The sequence below is a fragment of the Gouania willdenowi genome, chromosome 15, assembly GCF_900634775.1.
Source record: "Gouania willdenowi chromosome 15, fGouWil2.1, whole genome shotgun sequence".
Taxonomy (NCBI): domain Eukaryota; kingdom Metazoa; phylum Chordata; class Actinopteri; order Blenniiformes; family Gobiesocidae; genus Gouania; species Gouania willdenowi.
The window spans coordinates 28,396,952-28,418,504 of NC_041058.1; the positions used below are offsets into that span (position 1 = coordinate 28,396,952).

Consider the following 21,553-nt stretch of genomic DNA (forward strand, 5'->3'; position numbering starts at 1 on the left):
TGTGGATAGGAAAATGAATGGGATTTATATCTATATCTATATATTTTCTTTTGGTAGCCAGAACATCACCGAAATGTAGTCACCTGTTCCTTGTCCCATTTATCAATTTTCCTGAAAATTTCATCCAAATCCGTTTATAACTTTTCAAGTTACCATGCTAACAGACTGACAGACCGACATACTGACAAAGAGGGTAAAACATAACCGTCCGCTCTGCGCTTCGAGCCACTTCTGCGCTTTGCGTAGGTAATTAAGACAATGTCAGGTTTGGAGGTCGGCTGGCCCCATCGACAGAGAAGCTGAATAAACGTTAGAGTCCCAATAAAATGACCTTCAACTGATGTGATCCACTAGTTTTGAGCTGGACTGCCTGATTCTAAAGCTGATATTTACTTCAGTTGATGGTGACTTGATTTCAGTCTACTCCCCAACCTTCTGTTCTCCAGCAACCTCATTTTTCATTATTGATCTGCACAATGTTATCCGGAGTGTTAAGTATGATTAATCGAGACATCTCTATGCACCATAAAGCATCTACACCAAGTGATAATAATACACTCGGATACACCATTGGATTTACATAATTCTGTTGTCTTAATACAGATACTGTTGATTTTATGAAAAATGTGTCCCAAAAGCTAAAAACAATTTCTGTTGTGTCAGAAATTTAACCCAAAGTTAATTCATGAATTGAGGTTAAATTAAAAATAAAAAAAACTTTCAGTTGTAGAATTTGAGTAGTTGTAAACTTAAATGCTAGGTGAAATATCATAGGTTGTACAATATTAGGTGAAATCTGATTAAGTGCAAATATTTACCTTAATGTAAACTTCTTTAGTCAGTTTTTTTTAAAGTGAATTTAGCTCATTCTAAATTAAGGCCAGAGAAAATGTTTGTAGTTTTTTATCTTTACAATAGATCACCTATTTCACACCTCTTATAAAGAAACTTGTTACCTGTAATTACTGTTGGGACAGCCATTCCCTATGTCTAATCATCATCTATCAATGATGTGATTTGTAATGCCTGATGTTTAGAAGACATTTCATACACAATATACATATAGTAAAACATAAAGGCAGAACTAATACAAATTACTTCAATACTCTGCAGACTGACAATACTTGATTTGAACACATTCAAATCCATTGTTCTTCGTGACTTCATGGTAAGGGATGTGTAATGTGTAAGCAGGTAGATGTGGGAGGCTCAATTGATTTGGTCTCCTCCACAAGATATTTGTGAACAAATTAACTTGACTTTAAAAAGGATATTTCATGTCAGCCGTCGAAACACCAAGTCCATTATTACGTGGATTGAAGGAGCATAAGGACAGGGCAGTGACAAACTACAGACTCCGACACTAAGACCTGGACACAGTCCAAATCATCTATTCAGACAGGTGACACTGGCATGATGAATTTCCATCTTACCTGTAAAAAGCTTGAGGTCTGTGGGTTCCATTTCTCCTCTGGTCTCCCATGCCATGTGTTTAGAATACTTAAACAGACCTGGAACCAAAAGAAATAAAAATTACAGACAACAATTTATGAAGCATATGTGGACACTTAAAAATACACATTGGGATTGTTCTCATACCCCACCATTACTTAGACCAGTTGAACCAGAGGCCTTTAGTGCATAAGAGCATTTTTATTACACGTCATCACAAACATTTTGCATCAGGGAAATAGCTTCACTCAATGTAATTTACACCAGTAAAACAAGAACTAAATCAAAGTTGCTGCAGTTTTTCAGTGCAGTTACAGTATGAGAGGAAACAATGTATTGAATGTGATTTTGTTTTTACACATTGTGACGTTTTGGTGATGTCGTTATTGGAAATATAATCTGAAATGTTTTATTTTGAAAAGTAACCCGATATTTTCTTGCGGAATACGTGCTTAACTTCTTGTTTAGCTTCATTTGCTCTGTGCTGATTGATGCGTCGTGCTCCGGTGTCTGTCAGAAATAGAAACCCTGCGTATATCTGACGGAGGGCACCGGACTACCGCAGCTGGTAAGAAGCAGACACGCACCGCAGCGGACCCGGTGGAAATTAACACATGGACTGAAGTGGAAACCTATAAGGTCCGGTGGCGTGGCGGAGACGTAACGCAGGAAATTGGGGATTACTCTCCACCTCCGCTCTGCATCCAACTTGCTCTACCATCCAAACAACAGACAGGGCTTCTCTTTTTGACACAAGTTCTTCTGTGTCATCATGTTCTCCTAGTTCTGCAGCTTCAGAGCTTTGTTATCCATTTACACTATAACTAGAGCACTACTGTTTACCTTCGCAGTACAACATTGAAAAGGCTCCAGCAGCATAGCCCAGCGTAGCATTCCGAACGTTGAGTAATCAATATGCCGGTACGGTGGTATATTAAAAATGTATATCATAACAAAATTATATACCGGTATTTGGTATGAACCGGTATACCGCCCACCTCTATAATGACAATAAATATACATATATATCCGAGTCCTGATCGAGAGATTATGTCCGATTCTGAACGAGTCTGAAACCACGTGATCAGGCCCGATTTCCCATCACGTGATCGGATCGAGACAACCTCACTTATTGGTTCTTCTTACGTCGCAAATACGTAACGATAAACTCCTCCAGGTCCTGTATATTGTTTATGCTAGCGCCAAGTGAAACTCCTTCCACCATATAGTTGTTTGCTGTCAACCGTGGAAAATCCACCTCCTCCACCCACAGCTGGGCTGCCCTTCGTGCTGTGTTTGTAGCTTCTCTGTTGCTACACTACTCACTTACGGGTTCTGTACACTCGTACAAAAGTTGCTTCTTGCACAGACACTTCTTCTGAAAACAACAAACTTAAGCAAGAACACACCTCGTCGCCAGTTTATGTCCTCATAACTAGTAATCATACACGGGAAACGGACTCATACTGATCGTTGTCTTTAGCATGCTCTTTCATACTGATTTACACACACGGCTGATGACGCCACATGTAACAAAGGGGACGGCGTCTCTGAAGGTCCATTTAGAGAAATGTAAACAAAGGCTAAACCAAAGCTTTACTGTTTAAATACACAACAGTAAGTGCAGCTGTACTTTTGGTTAATATGTTCCTTTTTACAGAAGAATTATTTGTTTTGTGTCTGAAGTAGTTTTGGATCAAGTTGTTCAAGTTCAAAATGAGCACTGTAAATATCCTAAAATGTTTGTAGCCAAAATATGTCATTTGTTGTAATAAGAATAATAATAATTCATCAATTTTATATTGAGGAAAAGGAGATACTGACATTGTAAGAGGGTGTAAAAATAAAACCTCGACAGATTATTATGACATGGATATGAAAACTTTAAAAACTGTTATTGACAGTATCTCTAAGCCGTTAACATATATTTGTAACTTATCGTTGCAAACTGGACAATTTCCCGACAGTATGAAAGTTGCAAAAGTGATTCCTCTGTTCAAGGCAGGAGATAAACATCTCTTTACCAACTACAGGCCTGTTTCCCTTTTACTGCAATTCTCCAAAATCCTAGAGAAGGTTTTTAACTCTAGACTTGACAGCTTTATCGAAAAAAATAACTTACTCTCTGATAATCAGTTTGGTTTTAGGAATAATCACTCAACTTCACACACGTTCTTTGATATAACTGATGAAATAACTAATGCTGTAGACAATAAGAAATATGCAATTGGGTTATTTTTTGACCTAAGTAAAGCATTTGACACAATAAATTATGATATATTAATTAAAAAGCTATAACACTATGGGATTAGGGGGATAGCACTACAGTGGGTCACCAGTTATTTAAAAAAAAGAAAACAATGTGTGAAAATAGGTGATTATCAGCCGAGTGGTCAAGAAATTGTGTGTGGTTCACTGTACCTCAAGGTTCCATTTTGGGTCCAAAATTGTTTAATATGTATATAAACGACATTTGTAAAACATCAAAAATTCTTAAGATTCATTTTGTTTGCAGATGATACAAATATTTTTGCAGCAGGAGGCGATTTACAACAACTGTGTCAGATTGTTAACTTGGAACTCAAAAGTGTCAAAAAGTGGTTCAAACAAAACAGACTATCTTTAAATCTGAGTAAAAGCAAAATGATGATATTCGGCAGCTGTAATTCCAATGCCCAGGCAGCAATTCAAATAGAGGGTGTTGTTATAGAGCAAGTGCATGAAATTAAATTCCTTGGAGTTATTATAGATGATAGAATTACTTGGAAATCTCACATTAAATATATAACTACTAAAATTTCAAGAAGCATTGCAGTAATAGCAAGAGCAAAGCACATTTTAAATATCAAAGCTCTACATATCTTATACTGTTCTCTGATTTTGCCCTATTTGAATTATTGCACTGTGGTTTGGGGTAGTACTTGTAAAAGCACATTAAAACCAATAGTAATGCTGCAAAAAAGAGCTGTTCGAGTAATTCATAAAGTTGGGTTTTTGACCACACAAACTCATTATTTTTAAGATCAAAGATCATGAATTTTTGCGACATTGTTGAGTTGTAATTGTAGAGATTTAGAGTAGGCGAGCTACAAATCTGTTGAGAGGGATCCTCCCAATGGACTTGTATACCTCGTCTTTAAAACCAAAATTGTACACTAATCAATACCATATCAAGGATGGAAATGACAATTGGGAAGTAGCAAGATCACGGATAATATGTATGTTAATGTTCTTTTAACACATAACTAGTGACTTTCAGGAATGTTCACTATGTTTGGCATTGATTGATAACCATCTGTAAGTAAGAAATTATCGCCTTTTGTCACTTGCTTTGTAACAGACATCGTACATGAAATGAGACCGTAGTTGTAGTTGTGCTTCGCTTCTGTTCATTTCTGTTAATTATATGAACATTTCAAACAGTGCTCTGTAAGTGTAGTCCGTGGTAAAACAGCCACTTTGATGTGTAACAGGTTCTCTTTTTCGAAAGAGGTAAAATCTCAATCAAAATATGATGTGCTAAATGTATCATTGATAATGTCTAAGGTTGAATCACAACCGGATATGTTGTGTGTTGTGTGCATGCTGTGTTCCTATGCTCTTGTACTTTATTCCTTGTAATTTGTTCCCTTGTACTATGTGATATGCAATTTTCATTGTAATGATTTCGGGGGTGGGCGCTTATAAGCTTTTGCTTCGGCCCACTCCTTTTGAGCAGAACTTTAACTGCTCAAATAAACAAATAAACAAATATAACGCTTTTGTATACATTATTACCCAGTGAAAACAATCTATACCTGGTGGATTAAAAGAGAGCTGATATTCCTGCAGGAAATTAAAGAGACAAAGATAATATCATGAAGAATTAAAGAAAACAAATCCATTTGTATTATTTAATTCCCTCACCTAATGAGAATCGATAAAAGAATCGGTAAGAAATCGAATTGATAAGCAGTATCGATAATGGAATCGGAATTGCTAAATTCTTATCAATTCCCATCCCTGGACAGTCTTCATTACAGCGCTTCCAACATTTATTTTGATTGTCAGCAGAATTAAATCAGGGCTGCAGTAATTTTAATTTGGCTATACCTGTTTTTACCAAAAGCAACTACAAGAACAGCAGTTAAAATGCTTGACAGAAAGTCTGCTCTGTTCACTAATGGGAGTGTGCACTTCCCATTTCTGTTTTTTTTTTTATTAAACATAAACTAGACTTCAATGGCCTAAAGTCAACAGACTTTTAACAGTTTAATTCCCTGAATTAATTATATGAGTGTTGAAATGCATTACAAATTAAAAAAAACTTACTTTGCCATCATTGTAGAGGTTCGGGTTAAAGCGCACACTGTGGCCACCGGTGGTCTCCAGATTAACCAGTGGGGGTGAGTTTGGATAGTCTTGGGGAAAATACACATCAAACTCAAAGCAACCATTGGCATATGGTGTGTCAGCTGGGCCAGTGATGAGAACCTGGAAACACAAAAGAATAAAGGTGGAAATACTGATTAATTGTAATTAAATGTATAACACTTTATTTAGCCCTTAGGGGCTATTAAAAAGGCAAAAGTCTAACAGCAACCACTGTAGACAACGAACAAAACCAAAATAATGATTAAAAAAAGAGATGGAGATCATATTATTCATACATTGAGCAATGAGATTTACCAAGTTAAGGGTGAAATTACAGAAAGTAAGAATGACCAGGGTCCTTTAAATAAACATTGCTTATGCAAAAATTGGGGCCTGAAAGAGGCACGCATTACTTTCCACAAACTTAGGGGCAGATTTACTACAGGTTTGCGGCTGTAAAACCGTGTAAATGTCACTACACTACATGAGAGAATGTTTGGTAAATCAACATTAATCCTTGTACACAACCATTTTAAAAATGTGGAAAACTAGTGGTGCCAGTGGTGAACTAACCCGGGGTTTCCACTGGATACGTCTCCGCTGCGCCACGGCACCGATCCAGTTTTTCCCCCACTGTCCGCCGTCCGGTAATCCACACCGGTTGCGTTTTGAGTGCGCCGCGGTGCACTCCGGTTGAACGATTGTGACGTCAAGAGACAGAGCAGTTCTCACAATATTTATATAATCGCACGAGAACGCAGTTAAAGCTATGTGTTATAAACGCAACAATAAACAGGTCAGTGTTCCTAATGAAGGAGAACAAGAATGTTGGACACTGGATTTTTTAGCAACAGCCAACAGAGAAGAGATAAAACTGCACCAGTAAAACATGAACTAAATCAAAGTTGCTGCCATTTACAGTGCAGTTACAGTATGAGAGGAATCAATATAGTGGATGTAAATTTGTTTTTACACATAACGTTTTGGTGATGTATTTACTTGAAATATAATCTGAAGTGTTTTATTTTGAAAAGTAACCCGATATTTTATTGTGGAATACGTGCTTAATTTCCTGTTAAGCTTCATTTGCTCTGTGTTGATTGATGCGTCGTGCGTATATCTGGCAGAGGGCACCGGACTACCGCATCTGGGAAGGAGCAGACACGCACCGCAGCGGACCCGGTGGAAATGAACACACAGAATAAAGTGGAAACCTATCAGCTCCGGTGACGCGGCAGTGACGTAACGCAGCGGAGCCGCATCCCGTGGAAATTGGGGGTCAGCCTGCTTCGTCTAATGCAGGGGTTTTTTAAAGTGTGGGACCAAACCACTTGCCCACTGAAGAACTCAATCGTAATAACAAGCACACAACAACAAACAGACACGCCTTCTGACGCAGAGATACTGTAAACACAGCGGTACTAAGGCAGGCAGCTACCTAGAACACAGAAACAGGGAGCACAGAGGTGGAAGCAGAAACAGAGACAGAATCATAACAATCACACCATAATGAACATACTCCCACAAATCTATGCACACTTAACTTGTGATCATAGCTCGAATCCCAGCCACCATAGACAACACTTTAACCAACACATCCGAGGAGGCAGAAAGCTTTGAATACCTGGTGGTAGGCTGTCACCGAAACTTCTCCAGTTTTACCCAAATGTTTATTTTATTACAAAATGTTATTTTGTAAAATTGGCAGATAATTATGAGTTTGTCCTAATGAAGCAGTTATAAGCAAATTTGGCTCATTTCACAGTTCTGATGTAAAGCTAACTGATGGACAAGGGCACTGCATGGCGAGTAAAGTTAAAAGAAGCCGTAAAAAATGTAGGTAAAGTAAAGCATCTATTCTATAGTACACTGAATGTTAAGATTTAGTTAGATAATCATACAATATTTTACTGTAAATAATAAAAAGCTAACCATTCGGTTATCAGTATATATACAACATGTACTTGAATACAGCAGAACTCCCTTGGAATCATATCAAGATGTGTTTGGTTGTTTTTACATGGTGAATAATAAATCATGCTTGTTATATTCAGTTTATATGTGTCAGCAAGCTCAGCTCCACTCTTTCCTGTGTCATGAGCAACTAAGGGTCCTTTCCCACCGTTATAATCTCGGACTCATCACCTTGATTTGGCTCGGTCTGTGATCACAGTAGTGCTGGACAGGAAACAAATCCAAGAGTGTTGCTCTAGGATTCTTTAGTGTGAAAGCACCCAAAAAAATGTAATTTATTTATTAGCATTTTCCGGATCAAACCCACAGAAGCCAGACAAGGTACGCTTTCACGTGTCTGGCAACTGTGCATGCTCCATTGTAAAGCAATAGCAACCTCCCCAATATTAAGAGTGTCAATAGGGCGCAATGCCAGATAGCGGTGTCATGTGATGGTTGAAACAAGACAGGAAGTATGTTTCTTTTTTTAAAACAAGATATTAAATAGAGATGGCAATTTCAGACATGACTTCGCATATGTTACTCATCACTGTAAATGGTAATGGTAAATCGACTTGATTTTAAATAGCGCTTTATCACCACACTGAAGCAGTCTCAAAGCGCTTTACATATCAGCTCATTCACCCAATCACTCTCACATTCACACACCAGTGGGACAGGACTGCCATGCAAGGCACTAGTCGACCACTGGGAGCAACTTAGGGTTCAGTGTCTTGCCCAAGGACACATCGACACAGTCAGGTACTGGGATCGAACCCCCAACCTCTCGATCAGAAGACGACCCACTAACACCTGAGCCACGGTCGCCCTGTACATATTTGTTGATTGCAATAATGCTGTCCCTCTGTGTTTACAAGACAGTGCCAGTCATGACTACCATTTCCATTGCACCAGGAGCTCAGAAAACACTGATGCTGAACGCACTGTTGCTGGGGAGAGGCCTCGTCACCCACCGCTTCCAACTTGGGATTAATTTAGGGACACAACACATAATTCCATTATCTATTATCTCTTCTGAAATACTTTTAATGAGCAGATAAAACTTAACTTTATTAGTCTCCTCTGTGTTCTCTGCAAATCTGTGTCCTTTCTTCTCCAAAAAGTGGGACTCACACTGTCAATAGCTGGGATGACGTGCTGCCACTCACGTGCTTTTCTTTAATTAGTGATATCACAACAACAAGTAATATACTTTCTCCAGCCTTCACCTCACCCACAAGCACCTCAGTGCATTCTTTGTGAAATTCCTTTTCTCCCATGACTGAGTGTTAATACTAGGGATGAAACGATGGACAGAGTTCATGATACAATTTACTGTAATGGGCTCCTTGCAATAAAGTATTTTTGAAAGGGAAAAAAGGATGAAGATATTGCAGTACGAATACTTGCATACATACGCTGGGTATGACCTTTTCAAGTCAAAAGAAATTTAGAAAAATAAAATAAACTGACATAAATAAGAACAGCTTTTTTTCCTATTTAAGACTATAATTAGACCCTAAAAACTACTGTAAATATAGTGCACATACTGAACACGGGCTAAGAATGCAATAAGGCTAAAAAAAAAATGGCAAAAATGACCCAACTTCAGAGGTAAGACTAAAGTAAGGCATGAAGAAAAAAATAAAATAAAATAATTGAGAAGATTTTCAGTAGACAGTGAAACTTACTGTGAATATAATGCACATACTGAAAACGGGCTAAGAATGCAATAAGGCACAAAAAATGTTAAATATCCAAAAATGGCCCAACTTCAGAGTTAAGGCTAAAGTCAAAAAAATTTGAAAAAATTTAAATTCAATTAGGACTATAATTAGACCTTAAAAACTTACTGTAAATATAATGCACATACTTAAAACGGGCTAAGAATCTAATAAGGCACAAAAAATGGCAAATAACCAAAATTGACTCAACTTCAGAGGTAAGGCTAAAGTAAGGCAAAAAGTCAAAAAATTTTGAAAAAAAAAAAAATGAGGTAAAACCATCAATATACCCTAAAAACTACTGTAAATATAATGCACATACTTAAAACGGGCTAAGAATGCATTAAGGCACAGAAAATGGCAAATAACCAAAATTGACCCAACTTCAGAGGTAAGGCTAAAGTAAGGCATGAAGAAAAAATAAATAAATAAAATAAAATAAATGAGTTAAAATTTTCAATAGACAGTGAAACTTACTGTAAATATAATGCACATACTTAAAACGGGCTAAGAATCTAATAAGGCACAAAAATTGGCAAATATCCAAAAATTACTCAAATTCTAAAGTAAGGCACAAAGTCAAAAAGTTACAAAAAAAAAAATTAGTTAAGATTCTCAATAGACAGTAAAACTTACTGTAAATATAATGCACATAATTAAAACGGGCTAAGAATGCAATAAGACACAAAACACGGTAAAAATTGAAAAAATGACCCAACTTCAGAGGTTAAGGCTAAAGTAAGGCATAAAGTCAAAAGAATTTGAAAAAATAAAAATTCAATCAAAGTACAAAAAGTGCCACAAATTCAAATGCAAATAAAATTTTAAAACATGCATTGACAATTCATGTCAGTCTAAAGTTAAAACCAAATCATGTCATCATCATCATGACACTCTTTAAAATAAATATTCCTGTGTATAAACTTTGTATTTCACATTTTTTAAAACAAACAAAAAGTCTACACAGCCAAGATTTAAGATACGGGTAATTTGGGCATATTACATAGATATGCATTTTGGCAGCAATCTTTGGACATTGACTATGTTCTTGGGACAGATGTAGCAGGGGATGAAAAGGTTAATAGTTAATTCAACCAAATCAGTGAGGACGTTTGCAAAAACAACGGCACCACTAAGGTGTGCTTGGAATCAGCAAATGTAATAAAAATTTTGATTTTTTGTTTATATTAACAAGTATTTACAAACTTATAATGATAACGTGGCAATGACACTGTATGTATATGGTAGTGTGTTAACATGTTTAGACTAAATGTTGCTTTAGGATGTTGCTGTCTAAATCTACAATGTTCTTCTGCAAAATTCCACTCAAACCAAGGTGGACTTTGACATTTAGCAAAGGAGTCTTGGCCATTAATCAACAAGTGTAGCAGGAGCCAATAATTACATGTCAGCACGGGAATTAATAAGGTGCTGATGACAAGTCTTCGGGCAGTGCTAGGGCTTAACCCCAAGACATTGCACAACATTGCAGCGGTGGTTTTAATGGCAAATATATTTCTTCGCACTTTCATCAAAAAAAAATTGCTTTACCAAACGACAAACGATCAACGAAAAATTATGTAATAATAAAAAACAATAATGACAATATTACATCACTATTTCTAAGATTAACCTTTCTTTTCAGAATACGTTGCCCAGTTGACAACAAATATAGTTTAAATTTTATTCTATAATGAATGATTTATAATTACAAGAGGTGAAAGATACTGATTAGAAGTACTGACATTACTATAACTGAGTTGCTTTTATGTATGAATTACTTGAGTACAATTTTAATGAAGTAACAGTACTTCTACTTGAGTAACATATATCAGTTCTCTTTAAACCTCTTGTAATTACCGACTACTCTAAAGTACAATAATTAAGAAATTATTTGAGCTGAGCAACAGCCTATTAATGATGATCTAACAGGGCTGCTTTTACAAGGAGTAACATTTTGTTGAGGAAAAAAAGCTATTTTTTGTCTCTCCTTCTTGTTTCTATTTATGCAACTAATTTACAATAAACCAGAGCAATATTAGAGCATCTGGAGATTTTTCTTAATGCTAAGGTTTTCGCTGCAAGTGTTTGGATTAAAAAAAAAAGAAATAAAGAAAGAAATACAAATACCCTAAAACAGAGGTCTGCAACCTGCGGCTCTGGAACCTCATGTGGCTCTTTGACTCTTTTGAAATGGCTCCCTATAGCTCTAAAACAATACACTGAAATAAAGAGTTTCAGTGTATTGAAACTCTGAGCCACGGGCGACCGTGGCTCAGGTGGTAGAGGGTCGTCTTCTGATCGAGAGGTTGGGGGTTCGATCCCACTACCTGACTATGTGTCGAAGTGTCTTTGGGCAAGACACTGAACCCTAAGTTGCTCCCAGTGGTCGACTAGCGCCTTGTATGGCAGTCCTGTCCCACTGGTGTGTGAATGTGAGAGCGATTGGGTGAATGAGCTGATATGTAAAGCGCTTTGAGACTGCTTCAGTGTGGTGATAAGGCGCTATATAAATCAAGTCCATTTACCATTTATTTTCTTACAGAGGCCATTAATGATTAATGACAAATAGAACCATGAAATAATTTGTTAGCCTAAAAATAAATCAGGTTGTGCAATGACTCAGCACCTTCCTACTCCACCTCCTGCAACATATACAGACCATCAACTTTCATTGCATCTGTGGTTAACCTTAACTTTTAGTCCCTGGTAAAATAACTAAACTAACAAAAACACTACTCTGGAAGAAAATAGAGATTTTAATTGTGTGGGGACAGATTCATTTAACCGACAATGTACTGGTTAAATATGCATGCTTTATGTGTGGCAAGAAATGAGCAATAAGCATGTGTTTTCAAATACATTAACTAATAAAAAATCTTCTTTATATAGCATTGTGTTTATGTAAACTGAGATGCATAAGAATTTGAAGATGCAACATACTGTTTTGCTAATTCTTGATGTTAATTTATTTTATTCTAAACTGTTTTTAAGGTGCAGTTTACATGATCAATATAAATCAAATTAAATCAAACACTATTCTATATAATAATTGTATAGGATTTAATAAACTTCATTGAGAAGGTATTTTTTTCGGCTCAGGGAAGACTTTAATTTAAGTGAGATGAGGCAAAATGGCTCCTTTGAGAGTGAAGGTTGCGGACCCCTGCCCTAAAGTCACTGTACAATACAATGCAAATTTTTACAGGATAATTATTTATAGTTCCTCTGTTAAATGCAACAAATGGAGAAATTATTTTAATGAATGTTTTAGGAAAAGCTTAAAAAAAAAAAAAAAAAATTGAAACATTGAAAAAACTACAAAGTAAAAGGTAAAAATATAATATCTTCTAGACTACGAAGCATTGTTTGATTGTCCATCTATAAAGGACAGTATTATGGCTCCCTCAAACGTATGCTGTTATGAGAATAGTTAGATTGTATGATACCTTCATAATGTCAAGCCGTTCCTCATCACAGCGGACAAAGACACTTGAAGATGATGATAGTGGCAGGGAGGTGGACAGGGTGACTGCTTCCTGGGCAAGGCGACGAGATCGAGCTGCACTATTTGTGTCACTGGCATTCTTCACCTGAGACATGTAGTGGTAGTTGACCTTAAACATCAACTTCCCATCTTCATCCTCTGAAACCATTTCAAATGTGTCTGAATAGAAAGAAGAGGATAATCAGCACAGGTGCGACTTTAAAAAAAAGATTTCAACACCAAATGTTCCCTTTTTTATTTTAACTTTAGCTCAAGTGGCTACGAAAAATCAATTGGAAGAGAGCTAAAGCAGTGTAATTAATTACAACATGGGTAAATGGAGAATGACAAGACAAAATGATGAGCAGGGTGGGACGGAATGTGATTTCCTGTCAGAGTCCGAGCATTGGTGGACCGGCGAAAAAAAAATGAACTCGAGGGGAGCAGGTCTTTTGAAAAAAAAAAAATACCTTGTATCATGGAGGCAAAAACTTGAAAGAGAAGATAATAACTTACCAAACTGTAATTTCTTCATAGCAGCTACATACTTTTCTTCTACAGAACGAAGTATAGACAGGGGCTTGGGCCGGCTGGACATTTTCTTTGACGTTTCAACGAGCTTCCTCTCTTTTGTAAAGAGAACAAAGAGAAAAGATGGAGATTTTAACAGAAAACAGTGAAACATGTCTAAAAACAACCCCATTGAAAACCCCCCTGGAATACTTTATTAACCTACACAGAGATGGACATTGATGACTATTATTTCAGCATGTACTAAACTTTAAACAATACCTCGCAAGAATTAAAAGTTGTTGTTCCACAGGTGCAAGATGATATTTTGGAGACTTTATCCTCCCATTGTTGTTGACAGTACATGTTGTTAATTTCATAGTTTCTGTTGCGTAGGGTAACTATAAGTCCAGATTTACCCAGACACGTGCTCTTTTCACAGCTGGATTATTTCCTAGGGCCCCTGAACGCATCATGTTAATTTAAAGGACCGTAACTCTGCACATATTTGCGTTATCGAAGAAATTCCACCAGTTTATGAACGACAAGTAGTTGCTCTTTACAGCCTGTGCCGGTACATTGCGGTAATTTTACTCACACGTAAAGGAAACATTAAAGATGCCGCTTTGTTTTGACGAAATTCATACGAGGAACAGAGAGAGAACCAAGTGAGTGAGAAAGAAAGAGAGATTAAAACAGACCAAATAGCAGCGAATTTATTGAAAATGAAAGACTCTTGATAAAAACCAACCGTGAATGGAGGTTCAAATGGATTTAACAACAAAGGAGGAAACTGAGCCTATAAAGGTAAAGATCAGTTTAATTTCTGGATCAATAAATGTCATTCTGCTTTTGTGGCGCTAGTCTTTGTGTACATTAATGTAAGTGTAAATAGATGCTTTTAATGTGTGCGACAGTTTAGGACAGAGTATTTGTGTGTTTGTTTAAACTTTGTGTGTGTGTGAGTCCATCTGAGCATATCTCCATCACTTTCAGTTTCCCTTTTGATGAACATGACAATATTTAACTCTTTTTTTATTTCTTCTTCTTTAAGTCCATGCAGAGTGGACATGCCCCTCCCTGGACATTAAAACCATGAGCTGATCTTAGTCTCCATCATCTGGTCTAGACTTCCATAGACAACAGACAGAATAAAGTTCAGAGTCAACATGGGACCATGGGATGCACTTATTTATTGAAATGTATATTAAATGATTATTCAATGTTCTGTAATTTTATTTTATAGGAGATGTTTTTCATTGTTTCAATAATTTAGAGACTTAAGGAAGGTTTATATGATATGTTTGAAGGACAGATTGTTATAATGCAAGATAAAGGTGATTGACTTGAGTCACCACTAATTTCAGATTGTTTTTAAGTCTTTGTATAAAGAGACTTTAACAGGACAACAATGATGTGGAGGGCTGCAGTAATTTTGCCTTCATACAATAATAACAACAACAACCAGAGCCACCAGAGAAGCTTCCAGTGAATACTTTACAAATGATGGTGACATTGAGCTCTCAATGTCACCATCAGTGAACTTTTTTTATTTGCAAGTTATTCACTGGAAGCATAGATATTGTGTGACAAACATATCAAAGGTTGTTATTTTGAGGAATCATATTTATAATTAAAAGTTATGATTGTATTATATTCTAAAGTTTAGAATTATCTGGCTCGTCTTCCTTTCTTCCTGTTCACAGCATAACCTTATATTTAGTTCTAAAAATGTGTTTACAGCTAATTTTACTGATTATTGTTACACATCATCCTGCATGTGCATTATATATATATACAGTATAAATGTGTAGATTTAACCAACTGTTAGAGAAACAATTTTATTAGATACATAGCAAACGACATGCAAACAGAAAAGCAAAGGTCGAAATTGTGTATTTAAATTGTGAAATTAATGAGTTGTTGAAAAGTGCTGAGGTGCATCTCTGAAAGACGTTCACAACTCGCGCTGCCTCAGCAGAGCCCAGGCTATCTCTAAGGACTGCATCCTTCCTGCCTTCCACCTGTTTGACCTGCTTCCCTCAGGTAGGTGCTACAGGTCTATCTAAACCAGGACTAAGAGACAGCTTCTTCCCACAAGCAGTCACCACTCTGAACCTACATATGCAATTTCCCCTCCTTTGCCCCCTAACTCTAACACATACTAAGGAAATAAACAACAATAAACATTGATTGCACTGCTGTACCTTTGCACTGTAAATAGATATTTATATGCTTTTAATTTATTAAGATTTTATTGTTATTGTATTTTTTATATTGTAACACTATTCCAAGCTGCAACAATTTTGTTGTATGACTTGTTTTGTACAATGCCAATAAAAGCTATCTATCTATCTATCTATCTATCTATCTTACATGGACAAGCACTAACAGCACCAAAACTTCAAACTCTTGATTCTAATAAGGTTGAATGGTGTTGGGTTTTATGTTTTGAGAGGATTAAAAGGTGCTACAAAAAAGTGAATCTTGATTAAGTTTCACTGATGGACAAACGCTAATCAATGATGTCAAGACATCAGACCATGAACTTCTGTGTTAAACATTAATCATATCCCCATAAACATACAGACCTTGGTTTGCCTGCCGCAGGCTGGTGGTTGCAGCGTAGACTATTTCTGCTGTCCTCTGGATGTCAGGCACCAGCAGTGTCAAACCCTCTGGCTCTGGGTCTGTGCTGTCTGTCTTCATCACACCTTTACCCTTATCTCTCTTTGACCTGAAACAAATATTAGCCCTGCTGTATTATGTGAAATTATTTTTTGTGACACACAGAATATTCCCAGTTTTAATATACAGTTGTTCCTCACTATAATGTGGTTCACCATTCGTGGCCTCGGTGTTTCGCAGATTTTTATTACAGTGCATTTTGCATGAATTTTTTTTACAGCGTATGAACGTGCATTGTATTCTGTGTCATGATTGGCTAATGCTGCATTCACACTGAATGTGTCTCCTGTGGCACCACATCTGCCTCACAAAATGTTCCACATGTGTCACAGAATCAAAAAATGTTCCCATTCGCTTCATATGCATGTTTGAATCAAAGCACCGCCCACTAGCGAGACATCCAACTCTGTGAGTTTCACTGCCTGCTGAAGCAAGGAGCAGTGCTCCTTTTTTTCCTCTCATAAAGATAAACCACTAGAACTTTCACGTGCTACTACCACCTCCTCGCTGATTCTCCTCCATGCCTAATCCTTCCTCGTCCGGTCCCGGTTATAAAGGCCGTGTCATACAGCTCTAGGTGGTCACACAGAGTTTCTACTCCATGGTTGAATGGGTGAACAGACCGGTGTCCGTGTTGACGGCCTGATGTCATCATCAATAAAGACTCTGAATGCATTAGGCATCAATGTCTGATCCCTAGCAGTGTGACTCTGAAAGGCTGTATGTTTAAAAACAGGTTTATGTTTTAAAATCAACAAAGGTTTGAACTTTGAGAGTGTTAATTGTCAACTGAACCAGAGGATGAACCACTGCACTATCTCAAAGAAAAAAAAAGTAAGGAACAGTTCACGCTGCAGCAGCATTGTTGGCATCGAGATTTCGTTGAGTGTAAAATCGGGGCAGACAGGGACGAGAGACCGTCTCTGCACGGTCAATTTAAAAGACTTGCAAATGTTTAATAAAAGGAATCCATTACACCCAAACTGCTGTGAAGCATATGGATTAGACATGACAGCACATTAACATGCACTGACCAAACCAAAACATACACGTGAAGGGGTCTGCAAATATGCGGCTCGGGGCCACCTATTGATTACCCCGGTAAGGTTTAAAAGGCTGAAAATTGGCTGCAATAATCATGACAAAGGCTGCAAGATGTAGGGACTGACATATAGGTACATTTGTTGAATATGATGTTAAACATTAAAAGTTACGAATAAAACAAATACTTTTTGAAACTTTTTTCCGAACTGCAAGTTGGTGCTTTAAATTACGTGTCGCCATTCATCAAGAAGTGATCACTGATCAGTGAGATTGTTTGACCTTCTTACCTGAGGCGGTTGGTATAGGTGTCTACACATGTCTTCATCTTAGCCAAAAGCATCCCAACAGATGTCTGTACTTCAGAGTTTTCTTCATCCTCATCCTCTTCTTCACTCTGTCCATGATCTCCAGACAAAGGCAGCAGCAAAGGAACCAGGGACGTACAGGTAGAAATTGCTCTCAGCAACTCCAGCAGTGCTCGATACAAGGGCACGTGTCTCGCCATATCTAGAACTTCACAGATATGGGAGAAAAATTGTTAAAGTTGCCAAATGCTTAAGTTAAAGAACTACTTAACAATACCGCAAAACACCAAATAAATAATACTTCCTCAACAAGAGGCCTTTGGCAAGAATTTATTAGTGCACATTCAACTGTTGAAGATTATCAGTGGAAGTATTTTCTATATATTTAACATATGTAATATAATATATATTCATGAATAAACTCAGGAAAATATTAATTAAGGAGAGAGTATTGTGTGTACTTTATTATTTATTTGTATTGTATTATGTTTATATTGCACTATATTTAGGTTAATATTTCTTTTAATAATAATAATCAATCAATCAATCAATCTTTATTTGTATAGCGCCAAATCATAACCAATGGTATCTCAAGGCACTTTACAGTAGAGCAGTCTTAAGGACGGACTCTTCATTTTATGGATACACACATATGCATATATACGTATATACACATACATATGTATCCCACACCCAACATGAATTCATCATGGCGGCAAGGAAAACCTTCTGTTAAGCAGCAGGAACCTTGTGTGGATCCCATTCCTATGATGAACAGCCATCCATGTTATGCTGTGTTGGGTGTGTGCAGAGAAAAGGGTGGAGACAGAGCCGCTGTGTCTCTGTAACTCCACACTGAGGATCCCACGGATCTGCAAGACAAAAGCCAGAAGGAGTACAGGAGCAAACACACAAGGGAAGAAGCAGACATAGAGGGAGTGTTTGAAAGAGGAATGGGACCCTCTCCAGTCCCTCTCTAACCTAAATGACCTCTCTCTTAACGCCCTCTCCAACCGAGCATGCCAGACCCCCCCCCCCGGCAGTCTATGCCTATTGCATCTTAATTATGAGCTATGAGCTGGTTCCTAACTAAAAGCTTTATCAAAGAGGAATGTTTTGAGCCTAACCTTAAAGGTAGAGAGGGTGTCTGCCCCCCGAACCGTGGTTGGTAGATGGTTCCAGAGAAGTGGGGCCTGATAACTGAAAGCTCTTCCTCCTATACTACTTTTAGAGATGAATGGAACAACGAGTAGTCCAGCATTTTGAGAGCGTAGTGTTCTGGGGGGATTGTATGGCACTACAAGCTCCTTGAGATAGACTGGTGCCTGTCCATTTAGGGCTTTATAAGTGAGAAGAAGAATCTTGAATTCTATTCTATATTTTATGGGAAGCCAATGCAGAGAGGCTAATACAGGAGTAATAATAATAATAATGCATTGGATTTCATATAGCGTTTTATCATAGACACTCAAAGCGCCTTACAGAATCAAGGCAATATTCTTTCACTCCACACTTACTGGTGGTAAGCCACTATTGTAGCCACAGCTACCCTTGGGCAGACTGACGGAAGCGAGGCTGCCGTAGTGCACCATCGGCCACCAACACTCACTCACACACTACATTCATACTAGACAATATGGGTGAAGTGTCTTGCACAAGAACAAAATGACATACCATTTGAGCGACTGTCCCCCATTGTGGCACCTGGAATTCTCAGTGGTCTCCCATCCAACTACTACCAAGGCCCAGACCGAGAGTTACGTATGTAACTACGGTTCTATGAATCCTGGATGACCGCCAGAGGCGGTGCTTAAAGCACTGGATGTTCCATCTCGCGCATGCGCAGGTCGAGTAATTATATCAACAAAGTCACCTGTGACCCCTGGATGACCCGGAGAGTCTATATCTACCAGTGTCATCAGGTGATCTGTTCCTGTCAAAATCTTCTCGCGAGAACACAGGATCCTGAGTGACAGGATGCTCTGGCGGTCATCCAGGATTCATAGAACCGTAGTTACGTACGTAACTCTCGTTTTCTTTTATCCTTATTGACCGCCAGAGGCGGTGCTTAAAGCACTGGATGACTTAAACCAGAAGGGTCACGAAAGAATCCTCACCTACTCAAGGCCTGAAGCTGAGGACAGCACGGTCATTGCCATAGGCTGGACACCAGCAACGTTCACCCTGTAGAAACGTCCAAAGGTGCATGATGAGGACCAGGTAGCTGCAGAACAGATGTCCTGCAGGGGAACGCCCCTCAAGGAGGCCCGTGACGCAGCCATGCCTCTAGTAGAATGGCACGTTATGCCCTGAGGCACTGGGACATTCAGTGCACTATAGGCATAATGAATGACCTCCACTACCCAGTGAGAGAGTCTCTGTTTAGAAAGTGCGGTCTCCCTTCTACAGCCTCCATGACAGACGAAAAGGCTGTCTGTCGTTCGTAGGCTAGCAGTCGCCTCCATGTAAGCCTTAAGCACCCGCACGGGGCACAAGAGTGGTGATGGTTCGCCATTCCCCCGAGAGGAGCCCGGAGGACTGAAAGCAGCCAACTCGATAGGCTGTTTCACATGATGAGGGGCAACCGCTTGGGCAAAAACAAAGGATTTGGCCTGAGACTCACCCCAGAGGCATCAGCTTTCCAGCAAAGACATGCTTGGCTCACTGACAGCGCATGCAGCGCCCCCACACATTTTGCCGTTGCCACAGCAAGAAGAAAGGCCATCTTGAGAGACAGCCACTTCAAATCAGTGTGTCCCAGCGGGTCAAAGGGCAGCTGGGAAAGGGACTGAAGGACAACTAGCAAGTCCCATGATGGCGACCCATAGACCCGATGTGGTCTGAGTCTCTGAGTCCCTTTCAGAAACTGCTTGACTAGATAATGTGATCCCACTGTCTGGCCATCCACCTTTGAACGATTGGCTGAGATAGCAGCCAAATACACCCTGAGGGTGGCAGTAGTCCTGTTTCTGTCAAAAATTGACTGCAGGAAACGCAGTATTGCCACCATTGAACATGTCCCCAGCACCTCGTTGTGAGAGTCACACCACTCCACAAATAGCCTCCACCTGTTAGCGTAAAGCGCCCTGGTGGATGGTGCTCGACAGTTTAAATTTGTGTGGGCCACCGCCCTATCGCAGGATGTCAAAAGTGGGTCCACAACTATAGGGGCCACAAGAACAGCCTCAGACGACCCGGACTCGAGTGCCATATACGTCCGTTGCCCTGAGACAGGAGGTCTTTCCTTTTTGGAAGACGTCACGGTGTCCCACACAGGAGTTTGAGCCATGGTCTTCCTAGCCAGCATGGGGCAACCAGAAGCAGCCGGAGAACACCCTGCTGAGCCCTGTGAAGCGTTGCTGATATGAGGGGGAGTGGAGTAAATGCATAAAGTAGGCCGTCCGGCCAGGTATGCGCCAGGGCGTCCCGCCCGAGGGGGCTGGTCTCTTCTCTCAGAAAGAACTATAGAGGGCAGTGAGTCGTTGCCTCCGGGGCAAAGAGTCCGCCAAACGTGGCCCATATCACAGCCACCACCTCTGGGTGAAGTCTCCACTCCCCGGATGGAGGCTTCTGACGGGAGAGGAGGTCCGCTGCAGTGTTCTCGAGACCATGAACAAGCATTGCCCGGAGGCTCAGGAAGTTGGGGTAAGCCCATGTGAGGAGCCAGTGTGCCACCCGCAGACACGTCAGAGATCTGGTGTCGCCCTGGTGGTTGATGTGGTACACAGCTGAGGTATAGTCTAACCGGACGAGAAGATGCCAATCTTTCAGAACAGGGAGAAAGTGCCTGAGCGCCAGGAATACAGCCTGAAGTTCCAACACATTTATGTGCTGCTGCTTCTACTGGGCACTCCACAGGCTCCTGACAGTCCTGACAGTCCTGGACTGCCACACAGCACCCCAACCCATAGGAGAGGCGTCCGTCTCTCCCTCCCTACCCTCCCTATGGGTACACCCGACATTAAGTATTCCCTCGTCCAGGGTTGGAGGGTAAAGAGACACTGGGCAGATACCCAGTTTACCCTGACCACCTTGAG

General features: G+C 39.2%; 1 protein-coding gene across 9 annotated transcripts in view; it reads right to left on the minus strand.

Moving 5' to 3' along the window:
• Window positions 1–21,553, minus strand: part of birc6 (baculoviral IAP repeat containing 6) — a 179,581-nt gene that overhangs the window by 19,372 nt on the left and 138,656 nt on the right. For all 9 annotated transcript variants that reach the window (XM_028467678.1, XM_028467674.1, XM_028467673.1 and 6 more), the window contains 6 exons: window positions 17,499–17,724; window positions 16,071–16,216; window positions 13,486–13,596; window positions 12,932–13,149; window positions 5,764–5,925; window positions 1,434–1,511 (listed from right to left, as the gene is read on the minus strand). In XM_028467678.1, the coding sequence (XP_028323479.1) occupies window positions 1,434–1,511; window positions 5,764–5,925; window positions 12,932–13,149; window positions 13,486–13,596; window positions 16,071–16,216; window positions 17,499–17,724 (941 nt within the window). The remainder of the gene's footprint in view (window positions 1–1,433; window positions 1,512–5,763; window positions 5,926–12,931; window positions 13,150–13,485; window positions 13,597–16,070; window positions 16,217–17,498; window positions 17,725–21,553) is intronic.